The 27,695-nt window shown below is 37.3% G+C and overlaps 1 protein-coding gene across 8 annotated transcripts in view; it reads left to right on the top strand.

Annotated features, from left to right (window-relative positions):
* The first annotated feature begins 2,736 nt into the window (after positions 1-2,736).
* LOC131689820 (transcription factor collier) overlaps positions 2,737-27,695 on the top strand; it is a 158,993-nt gene continuing 134,034 nt past the window's right edge. For all 8 annotated transcript variants that reach the window (XM_058975132.1, XM_058975131.1, XM_058975134.1 and 5 more), the window contains exon 1: positions 2,737-4,196. In XM_058975132.1, coding sequence (XP_058831115.1) covers positions 4,075-4,196 — 122 coding nt within the window. In that variant the 5' untranslated portion in view covers positions 2,737-4,074. The remainder of the gene's footprint in view (positions 4,197-27,695) is intronic.

Raw genomic sequence — 27,695 nt, forward strand, 5'->3', positions numbered from 1 at the left:
TCGTTTGGAGCAATGCAGAACTTTGGCGATGGCTACATTCTATAATCCCGAAAGTATCGACGAAGCCTTGATTCAGGAGAATGGATGTGGGTCGAGATTTCATTCGTGTAATGTCCCAGCTTATGCCAAACCACTATACGTTGGATGCACATTTGCGACGTATTGGACTTGCAGAGAGTAGTCCGTGTGCTTGTGACGAAGGTTATCACGACATTGATCACGTTATATGGGAGTGCGCCGGGTATTGTGGTGTTAAAGTTAAAGGATTTTCTCTGGGCCCGGGATATTCTGACATGTCGCGAACTTTCCTATATATCCCTCATCAACCTTTTTATTAAAACAATATATATCGTAGTCAAGCCCCTCTCTTCTATCTATCGCTCTCAGAAGCCTGCCCTCGTGGAGCCGACCTGTAACAGATTGCAATCATGTGACCACTTATGCCCTCACCACTAAGCCGGCACTATCTGAATTCAAAACCAGCGTGACCTTACAGTCTGACCACGTTTGGAGGATTTCTTGCGGGGTACTTTTCGGACCCGTCAACCCGGTTCATGATGTCAAGGCCATCCGAGGTTGCAATTAATGTCGCTGATCCTTCTTTTGGTCGAATGTTGCACGTTTGAGTACCCTCCCCCTCTCGTCACTGTCGGCCTTATCTCCCCTGCCTCTGATACGATAGCTGCTATCGGTAGGTTACTTAGTATCTCGCCAAGCATAAAGCTCCGTTCGTGAAACGTGATTGTATTTTCCTGGTTCTAATATTTCTTGGTTAAAACTGAACTACTAGTTGTAAAAATAATATCTATTGTTGGCTCCCCTGCCCCACTTTCTCTTAATTAAAATCAACTTTTTGTAAATAGAACTGTATCTTTAGTTTTAAGATAGCTGTAAAATATTCAAAAAAACCTTTTTTCCTCTTGTATGTCCTTGTACTCCTAGTTTAAGATAGCTATAAAATTTTTCCTCTTAGATCTAACATTGAAAACTTTTTCAAAATTGTCATTTTCTAGTGATTTGTAATTTCCTTAGGTCTTTCAAATGTAAAAAATGGCACTTTCAAGCTAGCGCAAATGTGCCAATCAAGTAAACGAACTGAGTAAAAAACGTGTGAAATCTAACTATGAGTCAGCGAGCCGTAATTAATTTAGAATTTTAAAAAAATCGATTTTTTGTTTATTAGTCTAAAATGTGCTTTAGGATGTTAGAAATGATATCCCAAACATGGAAAATGGAAATTTTAACCACGTTTTTCTCGAAACCACTTTTTCGAGCTGGCCGGAAACGTAACTAGAACAAATAATTTTTGATCGTTTTGAAATTTTCATAGTATATTCAAAATTGATTTCTCCAGAGACTTATAGGATTTTTTTTAATGTTTAATTTTTTTATGAACGATTTTGTGTTGATTTTTATGACATTTTCGGTATTTTTTCACTCAAAAAATCAAAATATCGAAAAAAATTCTAAGTGCGTCACTCGGTATTGTTACAAAGATCCAGAAAAACTTAAGTTTTTGGTGCTAGATAAAAAAATACAGGAGAATTTATTTTCTTTTTTCTTCTTTTACCATATTCCGTAGTGAAAACTACGGAAGATAATTTCCCGGACCCCTTTCCAAACAAACGCGCATGTGAAAAGTGCTGCACAGCCGCCATCTTGTGGTGAAATAACTCGAAAAAATTATTTTTTTGTTATCCATTACTCCTGCTATAAATCCCAAGAACACGATTCACCTCATTATTGCGTCAAGAAAAAACAAATGCATGAAACATGAAACATGCAGATTTTCTCGTTCTCTACAGTGGTATAACCAATTAAAGACCCGGAAATCCAATCATCTTTACTATCATACTATCATTTTTGTGGTTGCTAAGAATCTTCATAGAATTGGTGTACTGCAGTCAGATATCTACACAATTTTGTCTTTGTAAATATGCGCTTAACTGCCGGATAATTGGTACTCAAAAAAACGAAATGCTTGACAGCAAAAAAAAATCCAGTACAATGTAACGCGACATTCATTGTTCGAATTCCGATCCTGGAGAAAAGTGATTAATTATTGACGCAACCACATTTCAGAATAATTACTTACCACCAATCAGTCTCTCACTCATTACACCGAACAACGCATAACAAGCAAGGTGAAAAACAAACATTCCCTGCAATCCATTCATTTCTTGATTAAAGCGCCGTAAAGAAAAATGGAAATTGCTTGCTCCGACCGTAGTATGCAGGTAACGGGTACAAAAAAAAAACAGAAGAGGTACGAGTGGAAAAGAAAAACACAAAAACCAGCAGCAGCACCTTTTTTCATTAACCAAAGAGGTTTACAACAAAAAGCTGCTCTGCACACGCCTCCCGAAGCAAAACAGAAGAAAAAGAACCGCGTCCGGACCTCAAGAAAAGAAGAATACGCAACAAGTCACCCATCGGCACAGTCGTTTTAGTACAGCATTGCCCGTAAAAATATAAACAAAGAACCAGTGGGAGTGGAGTGAGAGGAAATAAAGGGCATATCTTTGGCTGCATGAAAGAGAGCGACGATATATCCACATGGGTTTCCCCTCTCTCGGCAAACGAGAGATGAGATTGTACTTACACGGAGAGAGTGAGAATTGGTGTTCCATTTTAGGGGGTGGAGTTAAGCAAATGTATTATGTATTTCAACAATCTTGCCTATCTTTCGATGTCATTGGGCTTCGGCGACTAGTTAGTTAGGTCAATAGGATTGAGTAATCGATCCAGAGCAGGCTTTCATAATGAAAAGTAAAGGTGACAGCTGATAAGCAGTTAAAAAAACAACCGTCATGTAATTTCATAGTTGTACTAAAAAAAACCTACTTTATCGACGATGCGGCAAGCACGTGGTTTCGCGAAGAGAGATAGTGGCAAGAGCGTTCGATGAGGCGGGGCCTACTGGGACTGAGGAGATTTGACTCCGGAGATATCCTTTTCATACTGCAGGGAGTTGGCGCACTGGGAATTAGTACAGTGGCAACCCAGTAGGCAGCGGTTAGAATGAGAAGGTTAGCAGGATGCACAAAGGGATTGTAAATCTGACAGTGCTCTCTTCGGTCATGTATCCGGTGTGTATACGCACACAGTTGTAAACCCCCGCGCTTCGCTCAGCTCAGCAGGGACACACGTGCGCCGACGAGTGGAAGAACGAGTCGGTGGGCAAGGCACTGTCCCACTCTGGCACTCTCAAGGCAGTGGATGGATGAATGGGAAAACTCAAAAGTTAACGTCAACCGGGGGCTGTGTGCCGTTGCTCCGGTGTGGTGCTGCTACTGGTTCTGCTCGCTCCGGATATGTGTATGTATGTCAGAGAACAGACATCGCGCGGTCGGTTCGCATCAGCAACAGTAGCAGCAGCGGTACCAGTGTAAAACTCCGATCGTAACTTTGCGCTGCTGATTTCAGTTGGGGTTTAGCAGTCACACGGGACGAACGTTTACACTCTCTGGAGATCTGCCCGGAACAGGAGGGAAACCGTTTTGTGCAAATCGGACACTGGAGACCAACACCTGTGCTTTGCTCTGGCGCAGATAGAAGAACATGTGCGTAGGCGTGTGCTGACATCTGCCGGGCCGTATAGAAACGAGTGTTTGGTGATTTGTGTGGTTTGGGAAATCGTTTTCGATCTCAGGCAATTAAAGGCAAAGGAAACCGGAAGTGACAGTTCTGTTCAGGTCGATGCCAACTAAGATATTCGATTTAAAGTTGTGAGTCGTGAATATAGTGCAGTAGCGTTATTTTAGTGCAATCAGCTCGATAGCAAGACTTTTTGAACAAATACCCGCGAAAAGGTACAGTGCGGTTAATAACGTCCTGTGTAGTGTCGTGTTCAAACTTCTGTGACTGTACATTCAGGTCCTAAAGGAACCTGAGTGGTACTTTTTTTCTCTGTACAAAGCGAGCAAAATAGTCGTCACGGTGTACGACAACGGACTTAAGCTGCGTTCGGACGAGACAGTGCCGGGCTTCAGCTCGGCATCGCCATGGCCAACGCTCGAGCTCGAATGGGGTCGCAAACTGTACCCATCGTCGGTGCCGCGCGGGGCAGGTGGTATGATGTTCGGATTGCCACCAACCGGTGCCGATATGAATCAACCGCGTGGACCGATGACCTCGCTAAAGGAGGAACCCCTCGGAGCTCGGGCATGGATGCAACCCGTCGTCGATCAGGCAAAGTAAATACCAAACAACCATTCACCTTTTCCTTTTCAATTCTGATAATTTGCCAGCAAACACAATAGCGTAACCACACTATCAACTTTAATTGTACCAAAATTTACGACCATACCCATAAATTACCCACTGACTAGCGTGGCCTTTCCACTGGTCAGAACTGCATACCAGCGGCAAAATCGATGCCGCGTTCGAAATGTCATCTCCCAGTTATCAGCAGGTTCATAATTAAAACCACCAAAGATGCCAGCCTCCGATAAAAGTCCGCCGCTGTCAACTGACGCGCTATCCGCGGTCATAATTTATCCGCGCTCAGTACGCTTTCAGCGCCAGCTCACCTAAATCTAAGCGGTAGCGATAAGCACGATACTTATGCGAGGCATTTCCGCGGCCATAAATTGTTTTCGCACGCGCGTGAAAACAACACTCCGGTGACAAATTTTAGAGATTCCTAGCTAGACCAACGGATCCCGGTTTGTTAGTATGTAGCATAAAAAAAAATTCCTATAATATTTTCAATGATGGTTACGATGACGGTGCCAGTGTTGCGCGATAATCATTATCGCAGGCGGTGCTCACGCCTGGAAGTTAGACTTCGTGCCGGACAGGCGGTTTTGGCGATTCCTGTTTGGTGCGTTGTGTTACTTGTTTATTGCCTGATATCATCAGCCTTTTTTCCTGGGTTGTTGGCGCGAAATATGGGTCGTAAAAGCGATAAAGTCATACTCAATGGCGGGCGTAAAATTTCCGGCTATTGATTATGCTATTTTATGGGACTGAATTTTAGATCGAATCAGTGCTTTGGCACCATAATTGAGTAGAGGAGTTTAATTTTAATTGGTTATTTCTTTTGTTTATTAGTGTTGTATTTTAATCTCTACTGAATTATTTGACAAAGTGTGGTTTACTTTTATCCCTAGCACAAAATGTTAATTCCTGGCAACAATCAATAGGAAGTGTTTGGCAAGAAAACAACATCTCATTCGGATAGAAATCTTTATCATCGAATGTATGGTCTTCGTTGCCCTTTTCTGGTAGGATGAGTGAGAAACATAGGAAGCAAGCGATTTGTTACGTCTCGTACATCCGGGATACGGGTGGCTGCTGTAAAGTTATCTAGATTTTCCTGTTCCATTATTACAGTAGTAGGTGTTCTACTGATTCAGTGCGATGAAGGATTAATCAATTTTGTTTGCTGGACGAGGTTTTGATTTTATCTCCGAGTTTTAACGATCTTCTGATATTGAAAGAGAAGTAGATCGAAACCTTTTGATTGTGAACAAATTAGGTGTAAATCAGATGAAATACGGAAATAATAAAAACAAATAAGGATACCTTGTTTCAGCACTCCGCACAGCGGAGCACTTAGAACACCGAACTGGATAAAATTAAACTAGTTGTGTAAAAAACGCTATCGTATCAGAAAATAACAATAAATAGTATTAAATAGGCCTGAAATAGTATTTGTACGGAATGATGCACCCTGATGTGATATTTCAAATTTTATAATTAAATGTGGATTCCAAGACAGTTGATTGAAGCTCGCCAGAACTAATTAAATATTTGTTTATAAGATATAAGACCAGATTTTGGTTGGTCCAACGTCTTATTTGCACTAGAATATCTATCCGTATTTCAGTTCTTTTTATTGCGTTTCGCATAGTCCTCCATTTACCAAATATAACCAGTTTTCTTACAACACACAGTTGTGTTGCACGACTATTAAAACTAATGAAAATTCAAATTTATTTTCGAAATTAGTTCACTTATTTCTCCAGAAAAGAACAATCAAAGCAATTTCTGCATAGGTACAATCTAAATTTTGATACCGGCTTCAAAAACGTAAATTATTACTAGTGGAACCTATTCGGACTTAGCCAGGAGTTGAGCTAACACATTTAAAGATATCAACTACTGCAAGCGAATTTTTGTTTTAAAGGCCTGATCAGTTTCACACCTTTTTTTTACACAGACGAGTGTTTTTGTCTACATTTGTTGAAATAGTTTAATCATGTTCTAATTCGGTCAACTCCTTTTATTTTAGCAGCTTACACAATTTAAGTGAAAAAAGTATTTTCCTATTTTTCATTTTTTTTCCCTTTAATTATGGCTGAATCGAATTTCTGAGTGTTTATCCTGTAGCTTCGGCTCGGCTCGCACAAATATAGATGGTAGCAGTGTAAAGCACACAATAGTAAAATAAATAAAAACCAAAAAAGTGTATTTTTCAAATCTTGCATTCTCAATAAAACAATAAGTAAGTTTCAAAAGTTTTCAAAGGACGTTACTTATTTATGATCCAACGTTTCAATGAAATTATGTAAAACTTTCTTCGATTTGTGACAATAAAACGAAGTTTTTTAATGGATGAACATCACGAACTGTCTCCAACCAAATATATAATAAAACTGTTTTTTGTTTAGTTTGTTGAAACTTCGATTATTTCAGTTGAAACTGTCAAGTATTAAAATGTATTGTAGTTAAAACGGAGGATGATAATATAACCATGAACTGTATTTAGTATCTTCTTTTATTCAAATGAGGAAATCTTATTTTTTACTTATTTCAAGTTAATTAAGGTGTTGTTCAAGTGTTGTAACGGCATTTAATTAGCAAGGGACTGGAAGCTGCAGTATATTTAAGTGCCATAGTACTCTAGGAAGAACAAGGAGGAGAATTTAGAAAAGCGTAAAATAGGGACATATGAGCAAACCTAAAGTTTCCCGGCGACTTAACCCTTTGTCTTCTACCGCAGGAGTCAAGATAATTTGGCATTTAAAATGCGAATCACCAGAGCCTGCCGCATCTCCGGACAAACGTAAAGTAACTTTGTACTTCATGATGCCGGAATCGACAAAAAGTTAAGTCACAGAAAACTTCCACCCTAAGCACTTTGCAACAATGGAACTCTTGAATGAACTAGTTTTTTTTCTAATTCAAAGTTTTAAAATAAATTCAAACGGTTGTAGAATCTGTAAAAGCATCATAAAATTTAAATTATGTTTGTTATACAATTCTTATGGTAATATAGCATTAATTGCAGTATTCGGTAAAAATACCAAATGAATGGTAAAATTTACATTTCATTATCGCATTTCAGTAAATTTGAATAAATGATGACTACTTAAGGAAATTCACAGAAAGCTTTTCTTGGCTTAAACGCAGTGCAGTCGAAAACCAACTAAAGCGGCTGATTTCAACAGTACATCCGCTACCGTTGCACAGTGACACGACGAGTGGCAAACTGCAAAAATCTATGTCTTGTAGTTCTTTTGGAAATAATAATTTTATTTTTCTCTCAGTTTGAAAAAAAATGTCCCAAATTGTGCGATGATCGGATGAAAAATGAATGTTTTACATGTCATTGAATCAAGTGATGTCGAATATTTCGAACTCAAAACTTAAAGTAGTTTGAGTAGTAGTAGTAGCCTCATCTTGCGCATTTTTGCGCCGAAGATTTTATATCTATGTTTTTGAAAATACTCATATGGAAACGCCCTGTAGCTTAAAAATCTTCTTACAAATTGCTTGCCTAACCAACATCATATTGCAGAAAAATCAGTGATTTTGACTTGTTTTGTCAACCATTTCTGCTATCCGATGTGATTGGCTACTATACGTATATATTAACCCTTCAACGACCAACGCCTTTAAAAGAGTTTATATGAAAATAGTCTAAAAAAAGAATAGACGCATTCTTTCGTGACGTTTATAACTATTTCACGAATCTTCATTCGACAAATATGTTATAACTTTATTAAATGAACACCTACATCAAAACTTATTACAGATTCGGAAAGTAGACAAAATTTCACGAAAGATTCATTCAACATAAACTGAATATACTAGAATTTGATGATTTGACTTTTATTGAAATACGTTGAAAGTTCTAATTTGTCAGGCGTTGTAACGTCACGTTACATTATCGGTCATAAAAAAAATCCTCTTCCAGTATATTCAGTTAATGTTGATTGAATCTTTCGTCAAATTTTGTTTACTTTCTGAATCTGTAATAAGTTTTGATATAGGCCTTCATTTAATTAAGTTATAACATTTTTGTCGAATGAAGATTCGTCAAATCGTTGTAACATCACGAAAGAATGTGTCAATTATGGAATTTCAAAACTGATAGCTAAAATGGATTCAGCGCGCCAAAATTAGTTAAAAACTCAATTTTTCGCAACTTTAACCAATTTTTGTATTTTTTTAAAAACTTTGTATGGAGCGGTGCTATTGTACGTTGTCGTGCTGAAGCATTGTGACGCAAAGATCTTTATTGACCGCAGCTAAAAATCTTTCAATTCCTTTCTCGTGAAGTGATTACATGTTACATGAAGTTACATTTTAATTGCAATTAAAGTGTCAAAGATTTAAGCCACAATAAAATATACATAAGATATACTTTTCTTTTTTTTTAAATAAATCCGTAATATTTTATAATAAGCGATTTGAATTCAAAACACTGAATGTTCCGAAAAAGTGCGGTAACTGTTGTATAAAAATTACCGAACTATTCATCAGCCTTTGACAGATCAGAATACTCTTAATTATTGAACGTTCTGTAAATAGTTCAGTTAGCGAACTGGTTACCGAACATTCAGCTGTTGACAGTTCAGTAAAATATTACCGAATATTGCAAATATTTCTAAGTGTGTTTGCTATAGCAATTTTACGAAAGTATGTGATTTAGAGTTTAAATTTTAACTTAAATTCGACGTCGTTGGCATACTGCATACCCGCTTAATTTTGTTGGCCGAATATCAACTTTGTTTTGCATATTTTGTCGTGTTCTCAACAGCGAACATCTCAGCAAGCCCTTTTTTGGAGGTACATTAGTTAAAGTGATATTTGATAGCTGACACTTGTAGAATTGTTCACTGAAAATCAAATCACTTTGCTGAGATATCAGTTTCTAGAATTGATGACTAAACCTCTGTTCGGAAACTAACGAGCTGAATTGAGCGTGAATATACCGTTTAAAACTTTTTAGCTTTGTTGGCTGAAATCTGGAGCTAAATGTTTATAGTAAATTTACTTTTTTTCAACAAATGTATTCTTTAACAAAGTTTGCAGCAGACACTAGAGATATTTTTATTACAAAGGGTGTTTGGTTCATGATTGGAAGTCTCTCGGGGGGTACTAGAGTAACAAATTTCATGAAAAATTTCGTTCTACACAAACCAGCAAATTTCAACCGTTAGAGAGTTATGAAACTTTTTCTGTAAATAACTTGTTTGTCTTAAAATACCCCTCACTCAGAAAGTCTACGTCGGATTACTGTTCTCTTAGGTCCATTTGAAAGCTGGCGAAATACCCCAAACAAAGCTCCCATATATTTTAGTTTAGGGAATTAAGTAACCTTTTAGTGGTGACGTAGTCAAAAGTTAATGGCTTTCATGAGGTTTTTGTTGCTTTTCTCAAAATAATGAATTATAAACATAGCAATTCCAAAAGTTGAGTTTCAACACTATAATTTATTATTAGGCGATATTAGGCGACTTTTTCCGATCTTCTACCGTATTGTGTATAAACGGTTCTGCGCAAAAGTATATGAAAGGTCCAAATTACCCCAACCCTCTTCCAATTCGAACGACCCATTCTCGATTTATTGCAATAGAAATGAATTCCTATTTTGGCCTAAGTTATTCCTATTTGATTTCCACTAAATTGCGAATTGTGAAATGAAAAGTTCTCTTTATTATATAAAACTTTTTAGTAAATATAGGTACAATAAAAAGTAAGAGCCGGGTCCAAACAACATAAACATAGATTATGAGCTATAACGTCAACCGATTTACGAAAACTTATGTTTTCCTGAAAGCTTAACTAACTGTGCACACCTTCCTCTGAAACGATTTTTCGCGATTGCCTATCAGATCGTAAATACGGCAAAAGGTCCGGATTGGACCAACCCGTATTCAATTATTCACACTCTGATTAAACGAAAACAGTTAATAGTCTCGCCCAAAACAAGATATTAAATAAAAGATATTATCCGGTCAGATCCAAAATCACGATAATGTACTTGATTAAATTAATTGTTGTTGCCCACAAAAATCTTGGTTTTCGGCTTTAACATTTTTCAAAAAAAGCGCTCCGGAACAACATTCTCCCCTAGCGCACCTACACGAGAACTGAGAACCGCAAAATTTTGTGAGATAGAACAGAGTTTCATGAAAATGATATATCTCCGAATTGGCCCATTTCCCCCCATACCTTTAATTTAGTACTAAGTGATTTTTTACTAGTAAAAAAGTTCAACATTAGTGTTTTTCGAAGGATTTTGCAATTTTCATTATTATCGATTAACAAAATTCATCATCGCAATTGTTCAGTTGCCTCCTAACATTCTCTATAGCTTGTTCTTTGACACTATACACCTATCTCTTTTTATTTCACTGAAAATGAATAGTAATCACAACAAATATATGAGATGAGTGGCATACATTTTTGATTAAAGCTAGTTTAAGAGAAAATGAGATAAAAATATTCAATAAAAATAATATTCAATTGAAAAATTTTTCACTGTTTTATTTAATTAACTAAGTCGTATTTCGATAGAATTTATTCACACTTTCATTATGCTCAAAAAGTGAATAAAATTGCCATTTTTGTACATTTTAATTTTCATAAAAAAAAATTTCTAGAATAAAAACGTGCATTATTTCAAACGAACAAACTGAGTGATTAAGATGACGATGTTAACTATTTAAGTACTAAAGGGTTACTTTAACTTATTAATTGAATATGAGGACATCATTGAATAGGAAATTTATTGTATAGGGCTAAAAGATTTAAAATACAAAGTATACTTTTTGAGTTAGAGACATTTAAAGACAAACAAGCAAATTGCATAAAAAGCACTATAACGTTATAACGGTTGAGATTTGATTGAATGCAAAGAACGATTTTCCCCCTAAATATAATCATCTATCAAATCATGTATAAAAGATTTATAACGATTCCTCCTCGCAAATACTTGATCCCCACTTTTTGCTTCTGTGATATACTCATCTCGATAGATCACCACAGCGAGATTAAATGTAACTGTTTCTTTTGTTCTTTAGACGGTGTACACTGGATTAAAGCAATCAAAACAACTAAATTGTAAGGTAGAGTTTGAATTTGAATCAACGTTGCTCTAGATTCAACAGAAAGTGGGTATTTTTAAATTAAATTTTGCAGCACTGGAAGCTGCTGTTCTTTGTAGTTCTCTTTGCGTTGGCTCTAACTGGAAGTAGAAGGCAGACTGAATACTGTCACCGTTACTTTCTACAGCTGGAATCAGACTTATTCAAATCTTAGCAACTAAAGTGACATCATAAAGCTCTCATGGTTGTTTGAAATAGATCACGAGTAGGCAAGTTATAACGTGAGCAATATTTCAAGAATTTATTAACATTATCATGTGAAAATAATAGTATGGAAAATAGAACGAAAGCCAAAATAAAGTGTGTCATAATAATATAATTTACGCGCCGAGTACAATATAAACAATTTTTATTGACGAGTCCGCCAGTTCATGAAAACAAATTCGTGGAACAGTTTATGTTATTTATATGAGATAACTCTTGAGCATGACAAGTAAATAGTTGTTTTTATATGACTCAAGATGCATAAAGGGCATCATGCTAAAATGGGTAATAATGACAAATCTCCCTGAAAAAAGAAACATTTTTGCTCGATGAACAAAGCTGATTGTTTATACTCAGTTGCGTTTCGGCTTCGCCTCATCAGAAACCGACACTAACTTATTGTCGGAATAGATTAGCGCCGGCTTGACGCAAATCCCTTGAAACTAAAACACACTTTGTGTTTCAATCGAACGACTGATCAAACGTGATGTCCCGTTCGAGCAGAAGTTCTGTTTATGCCGATGAGACACAGTGAAGCCGAAACTTGTCTTGGCTTAGCAGGCCTATGCGAAAGCACTATGCTATATTTTATAAAAACCAAAATTTCTCAATAGGGTGAAAATTTGTTGGTAAAAGCAGTCTTTGCACTTGAGGGCACAAATCCTTATTTCATACTCAGTTGCGTTTCGGCTTCGTCTCATCAGAAACCGACACTAATTTATTGTCGGAATAGATTAGCGCCGGCTATAGCACAAAGCTGTTTGTTCAATAAAATTATAAAAACTGTAAAATTTGTAATAACAACAAATGAAAGTTGATATTTCATATAAGCACAAGTGTACGAAGTATAACGTGAACAATACAGTGCGCTAAATAAGTAGACAGTAGGAGAAACCGAGGAGAGTTGAAGCAGAGGAGAGTTTAAACAAAGCCCATTGCTAGCGAAACCAAGCCGCTAGAGATCTGGCCAAAATACTTTCGATTAAGATCTTTCGTATATGTTTAACAAAATCTTTGTTGCAAAATCCTTAACAGTATGGTTTTGCTACCAATGGGTATTGTTTGAACTCTCCTCTGTTTCAACTCACCTCGGTTTCCCCTATACCATAAAAATCTTAAAATAATGGTTATACGACATAAATCAAAGTGAAATCTGACCGAAACAAGTCACATGGATCATATCTTGACTTTATTATTATGCTTCATATTTTTAAATAAATTATTTTACAAACAACTCATAGGAAATAATTATGCCGTATATAACCGAGATAACCGCTGTTTATCCTCTTAAAGATCAAAAAACATCTGCTAGTTGTCGTGGCATTGAATCGATTGAAGTGCTCTATCGAATTGTACGCAAATACACACTGAAACAAATTATCCCAAATGTTCTCTATTGGTTATAGATCAGGGCAGGTATCGTGCGATTCTAAGACATCGATGTTTCGTGATGCGAGAAAAGATTTTATTCGTTTTAAAGAACGTATTGCGGCATAATCATGCAGAAAAATCTAGTTTTCTCTTCACAAGTTAACATCAAAATCAATCAGGATATTCAAAATGAGTTCTATGTATTTTTCTGGAGTTATCTTGTGTGATATAATGCGAACTGGAGTCTTGCTGTGATATTTCAATGTGGCCCAAATAACCCCTCGCTTGATATCCCTTCAATACTCCAATGCCATCTAGTTCATCTAAATTAAACTTCTGTTTGTTCGAAAATATGGCTGATTTTAGCTGCTAGGTGTATTGAAGGGATATGTTTGCTAGCTTCTAGATGTACTTGAGGAATATTCAACGAGACACGTCATTCTCAAAACATTCAGTGGGGTTCGGAAAAAAATCCCTCCATGGATTGATGAAAAAATCACGATTTCATGAACTGAACGACTTACGAAAATCGTGACAAAGTTCCTGAAAGTTCCTGAAAACATGAATAATAAACCTCGCATTCATGATACTATTTGTGTTTCCAAAAAACCAGTTCGCGCCAGAACTATACATGTCGTTACATTCTAATACTGCTGTTGTTCCCTGTTTAGTTTTTGTTATGATTCTCGTTCGTAATTTGGAGATACACTGGTTCGTATAGATTATATGAATTAAAAGAGTCGATAGTTACACGATGTTCACGGTTTCAGGAGCTTTTATGCAATTCCTCGTCACGTTACCGTGATATTTTATTCATGAGTAGATATCATGAACCAGTTCACGTATCCATGAACAATGTTTTATGAATTGTGAACTATTTCACGAACATGAATGGTTAGTCGTGACTAATAACTAGGAATCGTGAACAAGTTCACGAATATATGAATAATATTCCATAATTTTGTGAACTATTTCACGAACATGAATGGTTAGTCGTGACTAATAACTAGGAATCATGAACAAGTTCACGAATATCTGAATAATATTTTATGATTTTGTGAATGATTTCACGAGCACGGATATAAAACCGTGAATAATATACTTAGAATCATAAATTAGTTTACGAGGATTGAAAGGATTCATGTATAATTTTTGATAATTGTTTTGATTTTGTGAACTCATTCACAACGACGAAAACCAGATCATGATCAAGATGTAATACGACGTATAATCGAAGTTTGAATAATGTTCCTAAATCTATGAATAAAATCACGAGTTGACCTTTGATTTATGAATAATGCTCATGAAGTCGTGAACTTGTTCACGTGCAGAAAACCGATCTAGTAGTAGCATGGCTCAAACCGTGACTAATGTTCATAAAACAAAAATAGATATCTCTAGTACTAAAAGCGTTATGCAGGCGTTACTGAAATTAAATGAAATTAAACCAATTGAAATTTCTATAATAAATATTCTGTGTGGCAACTTTTGTTTCCAATTACGGTTGAAAACCGTAATTACGTGCGATGCTATTCATTAGTTTTGATATGTTTCTCCCATTTTTCTTAAATGTAATTTTCAAGTCATCCTTATTAGAAACCGGGTGGTTCCCCCTTGTTTACCCAAATATTCCCATAATTTTTTAATAGGCTAATGAAAAAGGATTTAGACTGGACTATCGATAAGTTTAAAACAGTTATAAATTTATCATAAGCGTTTCTTGTACGCTGCATGCTTTAGTTTATTCCCCTGATTGAATTTCTAATATCCACCTCTTACATAAAAGTACCATTTTACTTTTACTTTTCTTCACTCGAAACAATGACCATTGGAGTCAAAGATGGTGAATTTGGAGTTTTTCGGAATATCTGCGATTCTCTACGCCTCATCAAACCCTTCAACGACTTGTTAGATAGTAAAACGCAGCCGTTTCCAATTTCAAAGATATCATAAAGTGTTTTACCTTCATTCTCACGAGTAATTATTAGTTCTCGTTCCGTTAGGTTACAAATGATTACAAATGGTGGTCCAACTATCATATTTACAAAACAATACCTACATTTGATAGCACAAATAGCTATGAAACTATTTGTTTTATAAACAATTCGTTGTAGCACCTCGTAGGTTTTTTTTATTCATTTCGTTTATTTGATAGGAGCAAATGCGTTAGCTGGGCGGTGCCAAATTCTTTTGTTTTTACATTTTGGATGTCTTAAAACTAGGAGGTTACAATGTTGAAATATTTTTTTTACAAAAGAAAAGAAAGTTTACAGCTATCTTAAGACTAGAAATAAGATTCAATATACAAGGGCCAAAAGATTTTTTTTATGAAAAATTTCAAAACAAGGGATTCAATTTGATATACAAGAGGGGGAGTAATAGTATTTTACAAAATATTTAACAGTTATCTTAAAACTAACAATATAGTTTAGTACACAAAAGGGGGAACAAATATTTATGAGAAATTTCACAGATATCTTAAAACTAGGGATACAATTCTATTTACAAGATGGAGGACAAGAGTTTCAATAAAGAGTAAAAATTACAGCTATCTTCTCGAAGGTTTTGCTAAAAATTCAGGAATTTTAAATGGAGTTGGTTGAACAAATGATAGGCTCATTAGCGCCGCCTAATAGCAGAATCCCGAACTATTCGGTAAACCAATTCGTAGGTTTTCATCTCATGGGCTACTTTACCGAAGACACCGACCTTTTAAAAAATCTTGAGGTACTCTAGATTGGAAAAATGGCATGATCACGAACGACGTTTCATTTAAAAGGTGATTACTAGAACGTTGGGTACGACTTTCAACACATGACTAGCAACACTAAAATCCTGGCAACCATACATATGAAGCCCTATTCTCACAGCCACATCACCTAGTGACTAGGAAAAAAATCTCTTATACACGATGTGATAAAAGATTCTTCTAGTCACTAAGCGACATGACTGGGAGTAGAGCGCTAGTGCTAATTTGGGCACTAGTTTAGATACTTCGTCTGACTAGACACCCAGTTGGTGCTAGTTACTGACGAGATGAGTTCGAACAACAAAAAATTAAACATAATTTAAGTTAGGTTTTGTGTACTTGATGAGCAAAATGGTTTAATCCAATTTTTCCATTTGGGAATTAATCTATCTATAGGGGAACCCGGTGCTATTCGGACCTACTTAAGCAAATCGCCCTTTTAGGTGGATAGATGTGAATAAATTTACCGATCAAAGCTCTTAATTGTTAGTTTGAAACCTCAGCTACATTTTGGTGCCATAAAGGGTTTATTTGCACCACTCAAGGCAGCACTAGGCGACGATTTTCAAACTTCTACGTTTTTCCATCCTTTTACAATGTAGGGGTAATTCGGACCTCCCTACGGGGCAATTCAGACCGTCATTTCTCTTTAATTTTTTTTACAATGGGATTATGTTGACCTATGAAATATTTATAAGAGACACTCCTTAAGAAGCAAAAAAATAAATAAATTGCTTTACAAAAACTTAATCTGGTAAGTCGCTGTTGTCGATTGGCGGCCCATGTATTTTCTTTGCTTTGGCGTGTGCAATGGTGTGCGCAACCGCAAGCCGCTGAACGGAATAGGGGCCCGAATAGCCCCATACGCTCATTTTGCACAAAAGTTATGAGTGTCTCGAAAATATCTGTGTTCTCACCCAAACAAAAATCATTCCATAAAATAGGAGCCTCAAGCTTTCCAAAACACTTATATTTTATTTTTTCACTTTTATTTGTTGATTTAATCACGGTTTTTCCATAATAATTATTTTTGTTTTGAGAATGGCAAAAGAACGAAACACGTTGTATCTTCTTTCTAAAAAATCCCAAGAACTAAATTCAGCTCTCAAAATTAATGTTTCAGAATAGCGGTTCCACGAATATGTACGATAGTCAGAAGGTCTTGCTATTTTCTGAAAAATCGAGGGAGTCCGAATTACCCCCACTGTCTTAACAGCCCCGGGTCCTCCTATATATAAAAGTTTGTATGTATATGATGTATAGACTCCTAAACGGCTTAACCGATCGCCGCCAAAATTTATACAGAGTAGGTATTCGTATTGGAGTGTGTTTATGTGCTATTGGTTGGGGATTATCTGTCCGCTACATGGTGCTTCGGAACAAATTGTGTTTTCCTCCTATTCCGTTGAAAGTCGCAGCAACGCGCGATTGGTATTACCTAGTACTGCATAAACCCGAACGCATATGATTTTGTTAGATTTAGTACAGATATTAGGGGATACCGGGGCTAGTTGGCGGTGTTTTCAGTCTTCAATTTTTAACGCTTTTATTTTGGTAGATCTTGCAAAAAAGAACATGTTGCATGAAAGAGCAGACTGTGGGCAACATCCGTGAATTTTATTAAAATGTTTGATACTTTGTCTTCTTTTCCATAGACAAAAATATGTGACGCGGAAAAGTCGCCAACTTGCCCCAGCCCCGGGGTAAGTTGGCGGTATGTATGGGGTAAGTTGGCGGAATGCCAAAGAATAAGCAATCAAATGGAAGTTCAATTACATCAGTGGTCCTTATGAAATGTGCTGATTGTCTTTTCAATGAAACTGTATATTTTTCGACACTTTTCATTACATTTCTGTCAAAATACCCCGTCATTTTCACTTCGAAGCATACTTCATATTCAAAAGCAATTTTTCGAAATTCTTCAGGCGATTAGCCGAAATAATTGTCCCCTGCATTGACGAGAGATACAAGAAAAAGTTTCTCTTACTTTGGAGTGAATTCCACAAATGAAAATATTTGATGACTATTTTTGTAGACCTGTGCGCCGCCGCGCCACGCCGCCGCCGCCGGTAAATTTTAACAAACGCCGACGCCGAACGGTAAACCGGCGGCGCGCCGCCGACGCATTTTTCTCACGCCGACAATTCGCGAACTCGAGAATCATTGACTCATAATTTTATCTACAAATCTAGGAACATTGTCTATGGTCCAAATATACGACATTAACTGATTCATGATTTATCACATATTGATCTTTATTTGGTATTAGTGGTTGTGAATTAGATCACAAAATTAACAAATTCTTGATATTTTTTCGAAAATCATTACACGACATTCGGAATATAATTCATGGATCCATTCTTGCTTCGCAAACAATTATAAGGAACTCAGACTATTATTCATGGATTATTCGCTCTGCTCTTTGGTTTTGAAATTTCTATGTGAGCTATTGTGCACAATTGCTAGCAACCAGTCTCATAGGCGCGAGCATTAGATACAAGGAAACTACTAGGATCTGTAACCCTGTTATTCTTTTGCTAAGATTCAGTGTAATGTTTGAAATCAATTGAAACTGCACTGAGGAACAAAAATACATTACATTGCACCATGGGCCACAAATCGATTTTTTTGGTCGAAAATCTAGAACTTGTAAACCGATGGTACTAGACAGTCAGTGTCTTTGGAACAAATTTTCTACAATAAATGCTCTTCATATTAGGGAAAACAAAACTAGGGTGGCCCTCTCGATTTTTGAAATAAAAAAATTATCTCCTGAACAAAAAAAGATAGGTGAATATGACCTTCCAAAGAAATGTAGAGAAATTAATTTTGAGTAACTTTGCTGAAGACGTCAAAACTCTATCTTCAACGGTTTTTATTTTACAGCGATTTCCCTAGTTCCCTTTAGGGTGGCTCTTAAAAATTCAGTTTTTTTAATATAACTTCTTTGAAGTTGATTTCTCGCAAATGTCGACTTCAGACAAAAGTTAGCTCTTACAAATGCGCACATTTCTTCTTCAGAGACCAACTCATTAACTTTTATATAAACAGAGTTATTACCGATTTTATTATCAAAATTCGACATTTTCTAAGCTAAATAACTCCGAAGGTGGCAAAAAGCGGCAATCAATGTTATTACCATCTGATAGTACTTTAAAAACACCACAAAATAAGGGGTACATGGTTTGTCTCCTAGCGACTGTTCATGTGAAATGTTTGCTTATAAACTACCTCTGTTCCATGAGCCAAAAATCGATTTTTTGTTGAAAATCCAGTTCCTATATCCCGTAAGTGCTAGACATTCAGTGTCTTCAAAAGAATTTCTTCACAATAAGTGCGCTTCATTTAGGTGTGAAAAACAGGGTGGATTTCTTGCTTTTTGGAATGAAAATAATTTCTCCTGAATAATAACAATAGAAGTATAAAGACCTACTGAAAATTAAAAAATAATCATGTTTGAGTAACTTTGTTGACAATTCCTTAAATATTAGGCATTTATTTTACGGCATTTTCCATTATTTGGTTTAGCTTGACCTTTAAAAAAATAGTGTTTCAATAAAATACTTTTGAAGTAAATTTTCCAAAAAATTTGAAATTTCGTTCTGATAAGTGCCTATTTTTTCTTTGGAGACCAACTTATTAGTTTAAAAAACTAATATGGGATCATCCATAAATGACGTAGCATTATATGGGGGAGGGGGAGTATTGTATTTTGTGATGATGTGTGACGACAGAGGGGTAGGGGGTCATGTCGTGCTGCGTAGCTTTTTTAAAGGGGACTAATATCGTTTTTCATTTTTTTTATATTTTTCGAGGACAAGGGGGGGGGGAGAATTACCGTCAAGCTACGTATTTACCAGGGGGGGGGGGGGTATTTAGAGGTTTGTGACGAAATGCTACGATGGGAGAGGGGGGTGTTAAAAATCACTAAAAAATGCTACGTCATTTATGGATCGTCCCTATAATGATTTTCTCAGCGGTACATTTTTTCTGTGCGTTTCAACAATTTCTACTCTGATAAATTAAAGTACCTTTTAATGCATAGAAAACTGCCCATTTTGAATAAAAGTGGAATAACCCACTTAATGGGTAAAGAGCTTGTACGTCAACCTGGTTACGTTTTACCTGTTGTTTATTGTGGAAAACTTACAACGAAATACGTAAAAAATACCCATTAATGAAAATCGTCCCAGAATGAAAAATACTGAAAATTTATATTATACAACACCAGTTTTACATTATTTCCCTCGGTGAAAAGTTTAAGAATCCTGATAGAATCTCTATCCTAAAAGCTAGAATCAACATAAAAACTGTCACTTGACAGAATCCCTGAATCTTCCAGAGTAGTCGAAATTGTTGAACTATCGCATATTTGCACCATCCTTAGTAGTCTAAACTACGTTTTTAATATGTAGGTTATCTCGCTTGAAGTAATTCATAAAGGACCCATTATTAGCATCAATTAATCCATCGACATAACCTCATCGAGTTATTATGAAATGGATAATGGATTGATATCATTGATAAAGTTTTTTTGCCGCGTATGGAAAATAACTCCGAAGTAGGAGGCTGCCAATCTATCCGTTTGATAATAGTAAAAATACTAATAATGAGAGCTGAACAGCTTGTCCCCCAACGTTCACGAGGATTTTTTTTTGTTAATTTCCAAAGACAAAAAATTGTATTTTGGGAAACTGTTAGAGCAAATTACAGTGAGCTGAAACAGAGGAGGTAATATAATTAATAAAAGACAAATAAATCATTAATGCTAAACAAAGGATGCTTCCTTTACGGTAAATCTGAGTCAGGGCCGGCGGAAAGCGTGGGTAGTATGGGTAGTACTACCCACTCGAAAATAACCGAGTGGGTAATTACCCACTCGAAATTTTGAACCATTTAAAAAAATTTAGATGTGTAACGCAAATATCTCGCACTACACACATTTGAAAACATCGATGTACCACAATTCCAATTGCATAAACGAACGTGACTTAATGTGAATGTAATGTAAGAGTATGCATTGCGAAATGGGAAAAATATCATTACAAAAGGACCCCTTATCCTATGCTTTCTACCCACTCGGGCGTAAAATGTTTCGCCGCCCCTGACCTGAGCTTTCAATATATTGTAATACGTTGATAATAATTTCTTTTTTGCCATGCGAATAAAACGTATGCCATGCAAATACTCCGAACATTCTTTTTAAAAACTGTTGTCCGAAAACCACATGTTTTATGGACAATTTCACTCCACGAAACAAGTTTAGAATAACATGTTTCGAGAGTACCATTAAATTTGATTAGCATTGGAGATCCGGATATGTGTATATAAGAACGGCGACCATGATTAATATATATTTTAAGTACGAATTTAGATGAATTCCGCATACATTCTCTATAACAGAGGGAGTTTATAAGCTAACATTTCACATGAACAGTCGCTAGGAGACAAACCATGTACCCCTTATTTTGTAGTGATTTTGAAGTACTATCAGTTGGTCATAACATTAATTGCCATTTTTTGCCACCTTCGGAGTTATTTGGCTTAGAAAATGTCGAATTTTGAGCATAAAATCGTCAATAACTCTGTTTATATAAAAGTTAAAGAGTTGGTCTCTGAAGAAGAAATGTGCGCATTTGTAAGAGCTAACTTTTGTCTGAAGTCGACATTTACGAGAAATCAACTTCAAAGAAGTTATATTAAAAAAACTGAATTTTTAAGAGCCACCCTAAACGGAACAAGGGAAATCGCTGTAAAATAAAAACCGTTGAAGATAGAGTTTCGATGTCTTCAGCAAAGTTACTCAAAATTAATTTCTCTACATTTCTTTGGAAGGTCATATTCTCCTATCTTTTTTCATTCGGGAGATAATTTTTTTATTTCAAAAATCGAGAGGGCCACCCCAATTTTGTTTTCCCTAAAATGAAGAACACTTATTGTAGAGAATTTGTTCCAAAGACACTGAATGTCTAGTACTAACGGTTTATAAGTTCTGGATTTTCGACCAAAAAACTCGATTTGTGGCCCATGGTGCATTGCCACAATTCATGTCCGTGAAATAATTAAGAAGACTATAAGACACGTGACTCTGTGTAAAAAATCCGACGGTAAGCTCAAGACTAAAATATTACGATAACACGAAGAGAATTTACGAAAATCGTTGCACATCGTTTAATTCTTGACTTTTTTAGTCAATAAGGTTAATACAAATTAATGTATCATCAAGTTATCATAAACATATTAAACATACTCAGACACAACCACCGACTAAACATTTGAGTATAATGCCATCTTTTTTGCGTGAACTAGTTTTGTGAAAACACAAAAAATATTTTCAATACGAGGTTTAATCATCATTGATTGACTAGTGGCCTATTTTGATTTTTTTTTCTCGAAGAATAGTTGGGCAGTGATCTTGACTTTTCGCGATGCTGGTGTACTGATGTGGCGATGCAGAGGGTAAGAGGCCCTTAACAAGGCCATTAAAAGCAGCAAGAGAGCGTGTTTCTTCAACCTGTGTGAGAGTGCCAATGCGAATCCGTGGGGTGACGCCTACAGAATCGTGATGGCCAAGACCAAAGGGGGCTCTACACCCCCAGAACGGTCTCCGAACCGGTTGGTGACGATTGTCAAAGCACTCTTCCCGTCTCGAGCCACAATCCCCTGGCCACCTGCACCAGGAGACAGTGCGAGCGCGGCCGAAATGGTGGCTCCGGTGACGAATGAAGAACTACTCGCAGTGGCTCATTCCCTAGCAATGAACAAAGTTCCAGGGCCGGATGGAGTTCCAAACAGCGCTCTCAAGGCAGCGATCATAGCGAACCTGAACATGTTCAGGCTAGCTATGCTGAGATGCCTTGACGAATACCGCTTCCGCGATAGATGGAAAAGGCAGAAATTGGTGCTATTGCCGAAGCCCGGGAAGCCGCCAGGCGACCCATCGGCGTACAGACCAATCTGTCTGATCGACAAGACTGGCAAATTGCTTGAGAGGATCATCCTCAACAGGCTAACCCCGTACTCAGAAGGTACGGACGGCCTGTCAAGCAACCAGTTTGGCTTTCGGGAGGGTAAGTCCACGGTGGACTCTATCAACTCAGTGATAAAGACTGCCGAGATAGCGATCCAACGAAAAAGGGGAGGCATTCGATACTGTGCGTTAGTGACACTTGACGTGAAAAACGCATTCAACAGCGCAAGAAGGGATACCATCGCGCTCTCGCTACACCGGCTTAACCTACCGGTGGGTTTGTACCGGATCCTGGAAAGCTACTTCCAGAACCGCGTACTGTTATACTGTTCTGAGACTGAAATTCCCTCCTGGGGTCAAGATCGTCGGCTTTGCCAAAGACGTAACCTTGGAGGTCTACGGGGAGTCAATCCCTGAGGTAGAACTAACTGCAGAACACGCGATCAATACGGTGGAGGAATGGATGAGCACAAGAACCCTGGAGCTCGCTCAGCATAAGACGGAGGTAGTTATAGTCAACAACCGCAAGTCGGCACAACATCCATTTTGGAGAAGTCGTGATCACCTCACAGCGGAGTCTGAATTCTCTCCGAGTCATTATAGACGATAAGCTGACCTTCGGCAGCCACGTCGACTATACATGCAAGAAAGCGTCGACTACTGTTGCGGCACTATCGAGGATGATATCCAACAGCTCAAAGGTGTGCGCCAGTAGACGTAGGTTACTGGCAGGCGTTGCCGTATCTATCCGCAGGTACGGCGGCCCGTCATGATCAAGAGCACTGAGGGTAACCAGTTACCTATAGAAACTGGAGAGCACCTACCGCGTGATGTGTCTCAGAGTGATATCTGCTTACCGCACGGCATCACACGATGCATCCTGCGTGATAGCGAGCATGATGCCAGTCGGGCTGGTCATCCGGGAAGATGGGGAGTGCTTCGAACTACGTGGAAATAGAGGAGCCCGCGAGCGCACCAGGGTGACCTCGGTCGTCAGATGGCAGTGTGAGTGGGATAACTCCTCGAAAGGTAGGTGGACCCACCGGCTGATACCTAACATATCGAGCTGGGTGGGCAGACCCCATGGGGAAGTTCACTTCCATCTGACACAATTCCTGTCAGAAAAATAAAAAAATAGATCTGGTTGCAAGAATTACATTTTGTGCAATGTGTTCAACAGATGTCGGTAGTACAGCGTGGGCGATGATTTTTTTTAGAATTTTCTTCAAGTTGTAACGTCTGTTTGTATGTGCTGCGAAGTCTGTTACAAGAGAAACCGACAATTTGGGAAAGGAATTGTACTGCAGGATTTTTTTAGGTACATTGGCGTCAATATTCGCCACGCCGACACACGCCGGCGCGCCGCCGCCGTTAGGGTCCAACGGCGTGACGCCGCCAACGCCGCCGCCGCCGGCCAAATATCTTGCTTACGCCGCCGCCGATTAAAAATGCATCGGCGCACACCTCTATATTTTTGCTCTGTAAATAATACCGCCAACTTGCCCCGTGTGCGTCACCGCCAACTTACCCCAACCGCATATTTTATAAAAAAGGATTTAAAAAATTATTTTGTGTATGGATAGGTTAAATATCTGTACGGATACTGAAAGCTCTTTTCACGCAATATCGAAAAATATAATCATTCGGGGAATAGATTGAAACCCACTATAATTAACACAAAATGTTTAAAATTAAGAAAATTTACAAATTATGCTCAAAAACACAATATCGCCCATAGTTTCTGCAAAACATAATATTTTGCAACAAAAGCACATTGGATAATGCGTTTCACATTACTTGAGGTACACAACGAGAAACAGCGTTTTATGTCTAATAGAAACGGAGAAAAGAGGGTTCCGCCAACTTACCCCAACCGCCAACAAGCCCCGGGCTCCCCTACCTTGGAAAGGTTAGGCAATCACTATAAAAATCGGCAAAGTAATCCCGGCCCGGAGGGCCGAGTATCGACTCAGTTCGTTGAGATCGGAAAAAAGTCTTCATGTGTGTGTACCCCCACTATTCGGAGGTCGGTTCGATTGATGATCAGATTTATTAGATCATGTTTGGGTTTGGAAACACACCCTGTCGGGCAAAAGCTGGCAAAGTAAACTAACACATTTACAAGCGAATTTATTATAATATAGCGTGTTAATTGAATGAGAATCAATTGAAATGAAACTCATGAATGATGCAAATGCAAAGAAGGCAAATGCAAAAAAGGCATGATTATAATTCGGAACATGCACCGAACGAGTAATGCATTATTTGCATTGGGGATTCTTTCGATAAATGCAGGCTGCTTAAGTAGCGTGAAAATCGTTTATTGATACGTAATATAGGACACGTAACGTTCAAAAAACCAAACAATTAATAGATTACAAATCGATTCTAACAATTCAAGATTATGAATTGTTTGTAAATTTATTTACCTTGTTAATAAAATAACTAAAAAAGCGGCAAGCAGATCAAATTGCCAAATACTTCTTCAAGAAATTCAATAACACAGTCCTCATTTTAGTGCTCATAAGCGACATGCTAATCTCATTTTTGATATTTCTTGAGCGTTTTTTCAAAACGTCATATCTGCAATGAGTTACTCTCTTTGTTTACTTTCTCTTTCGATTTTTACGGCGTCACTATAACATTTTTCACTTATTTCACAGTACAGATCGAAAGACGGTGGTTTTAACTAGCATATTATGCAAAGAGTTGAGGGATAAATGTTAAAATGACCGAATTATTAACAGAAGAGAAAGTAAACAAAGAGAGTAACTCATTGCAGATATGACGTTTTGAAAAAACGCTCAAGATTTAAGGAATGTTGCAAATCGTATTTGTGTGTGTGTGTTTCAATTTTTGTGTACGCTCTATTGGAAACGTGAGCAATGCTCTCGACTGTGACAGGTAGGATTACGCAGCGCATAGCTCCTAATGGGACATGTAAGGGAGAGGGGGTAACAGTGAAACACATTTTTTCTACAATTTAAATTTGATGATAATACATGATATTTGGGTAGCCAAAAGTGGTACATAGTACCACTCTATTATTAAGTAATACATATATTTTTTCCAACTGGTTAAACTCACGGGAAATTACTTTTTGTGGGTAATAAACAGTCGGTGGTAAAATGTATCATTGTGCCCCATGGGTATGAACTATGAAACACGACTTCGTCTATAGTGAAATATTCTATTTGTAAATCTGTTCTTTTGTTTTGACGAATAATTATCCTAACGCTTCGAATTAAAGTTATATTGAGCCGAAAATCACTTGCTTACGAAAGAAATCACTATATCATCGCGTAACATAGGACTACCATATATGCATTAGCTGCAATCCTGAAAATAGCGACAATTTCTATAAAATTTGTCCAAATTTACCAATTTTGCACTATATGAGTACTATTTACTGTGGAAAATCGGAACCCATTCACATTTTGAGACAGACCACAAAAACAAGAAAATTCCACTGTTCCCCATACGTCATCGTTTCACAGTTACCCAATGGGTCTATTCACGAAAATTGTGAAATTACATAGAACCTTGACAAGTTACCAAAAAACTTTATTCGCGACAAATGTTGACAAATTTGGTATAAATAACAATGGACTAAATATTTATTCAATGAATGGTAACTCATAAAGATGGAATAATGTTTTTCATTGCAAATTTACTCTGGCTATAACAAAACAAACAAATATTCATTAAATGAGATGCAGTTATCAGATCTCTCTCAAAATACAGCAACACGTGTAAAGAATTAGAAATTGTGAAATATGATAGAATGAGACGACTCTGACCATGCATTATTATTTTATTGCGAATGTTTCATAGTTCCTGCTGATCCACTGTTACCCTCTCTCCCCTACAACAAATAACGAGAACAGCTACTACACCTTCAAAAATATTTATAATTCATCACCAATAATTTATATGATTCATTTTTTTCTTCCTGTTTGCATTCTAAATCCAACGAATTCAATTACTTTTTAATAAGATTCTATCCCTCCGGAAGTCGCGCAGATGGCTCACTGAACAAACAGCCGCAGCTGCTCTAAGACGATTTCGCTAGATTTTCAGAGCAGCGTGCAATCAGTGCACTACAGTGACTGCCGGAAGGCTATTATCATTTCGATAATACAATGCAATTTCTTATTTCGATAATAAGCCGTTATTACCGAAAATACCATAAACGGTTGTATGAGGCCCATCGAAAGCTGCACTTGTAATACATCACACATCCTTACAGTCTTTCATTACGTATCAGTGTCGGCTCTATTCGCATGTGGGGTAACCAGAAACACTCATCTGGACACATAAAACCAGGTGTTTTTTAGGGATGATATGATGTAAGAAAAATGTAATAACGTCAAAATAAGAGGTATTTTATTGTACTTCCATGAAAAAAAATATTACGGTAAATGAGCCTTTCTTCGAAATTCTTACCATAATCTACCATACACTGCACATGGATTGAAGTATTTTACCAACATTTTCATCAACATCAATTCATTTGTGCAACATTCTGAGCCGTTTTTCTGGATTTCTCCAATTTCTACTTTGCTAATTGACCAATACGTTTCGACTGGCCAGAATTGCGGGTGACGATTGTCTTATTGTCACGGTATCACTGTAGAATCTCCCGCTATAGTGGCAGCTCTGCAAATCTGGTCAGAACTCCACTAGACCTTTGTGAGCCTTAATGAAAGGTACTATATTTTTCCCGGGCTCCCTCTCTCTCTTGAGTCCGCAGCTGAAAATTCCTCGCCAGATCAGCCAAGCGAATTTATCGGCGAAAACCATCCCGTGCTGTGGCTGGATAAAACTTTTTTCCAGGAGCCATCCTGAAATCCATCTTGCCATAGGTTTCGTCATTCAGGTTCTTCTCCGGAACCCGATTGTACATCTTCTGAGTGCCTGTTCTGGTCACTAGAGTCTGCTCCATCGTTCTATTTGTTTGCTTGGAGGCACGGAATAAACTGTAACCTGCTAGCCGACGGAACGGTGCTACGGCTGGCACCACATGCCTTTCTTTTATATGAAAGACTAAACAGTT

The sequence above is a fragment of the Topomyia yanbarensis genome, chromosome 3, assembly GCF_030247195.1.
Source record: "Topomyia yanbarensis strain Yona2022 chromosome 3, ASM3024719v1, whole genome shotgun sequence".
In the NCBI taxonomy this organism is placed as follows: domain Eukaryota; kingdom Metazoa; phylum Arthropoda; class Insecta; order Diptera; family Culicidae; genus Topomyia; species Topomyia yanbarensis.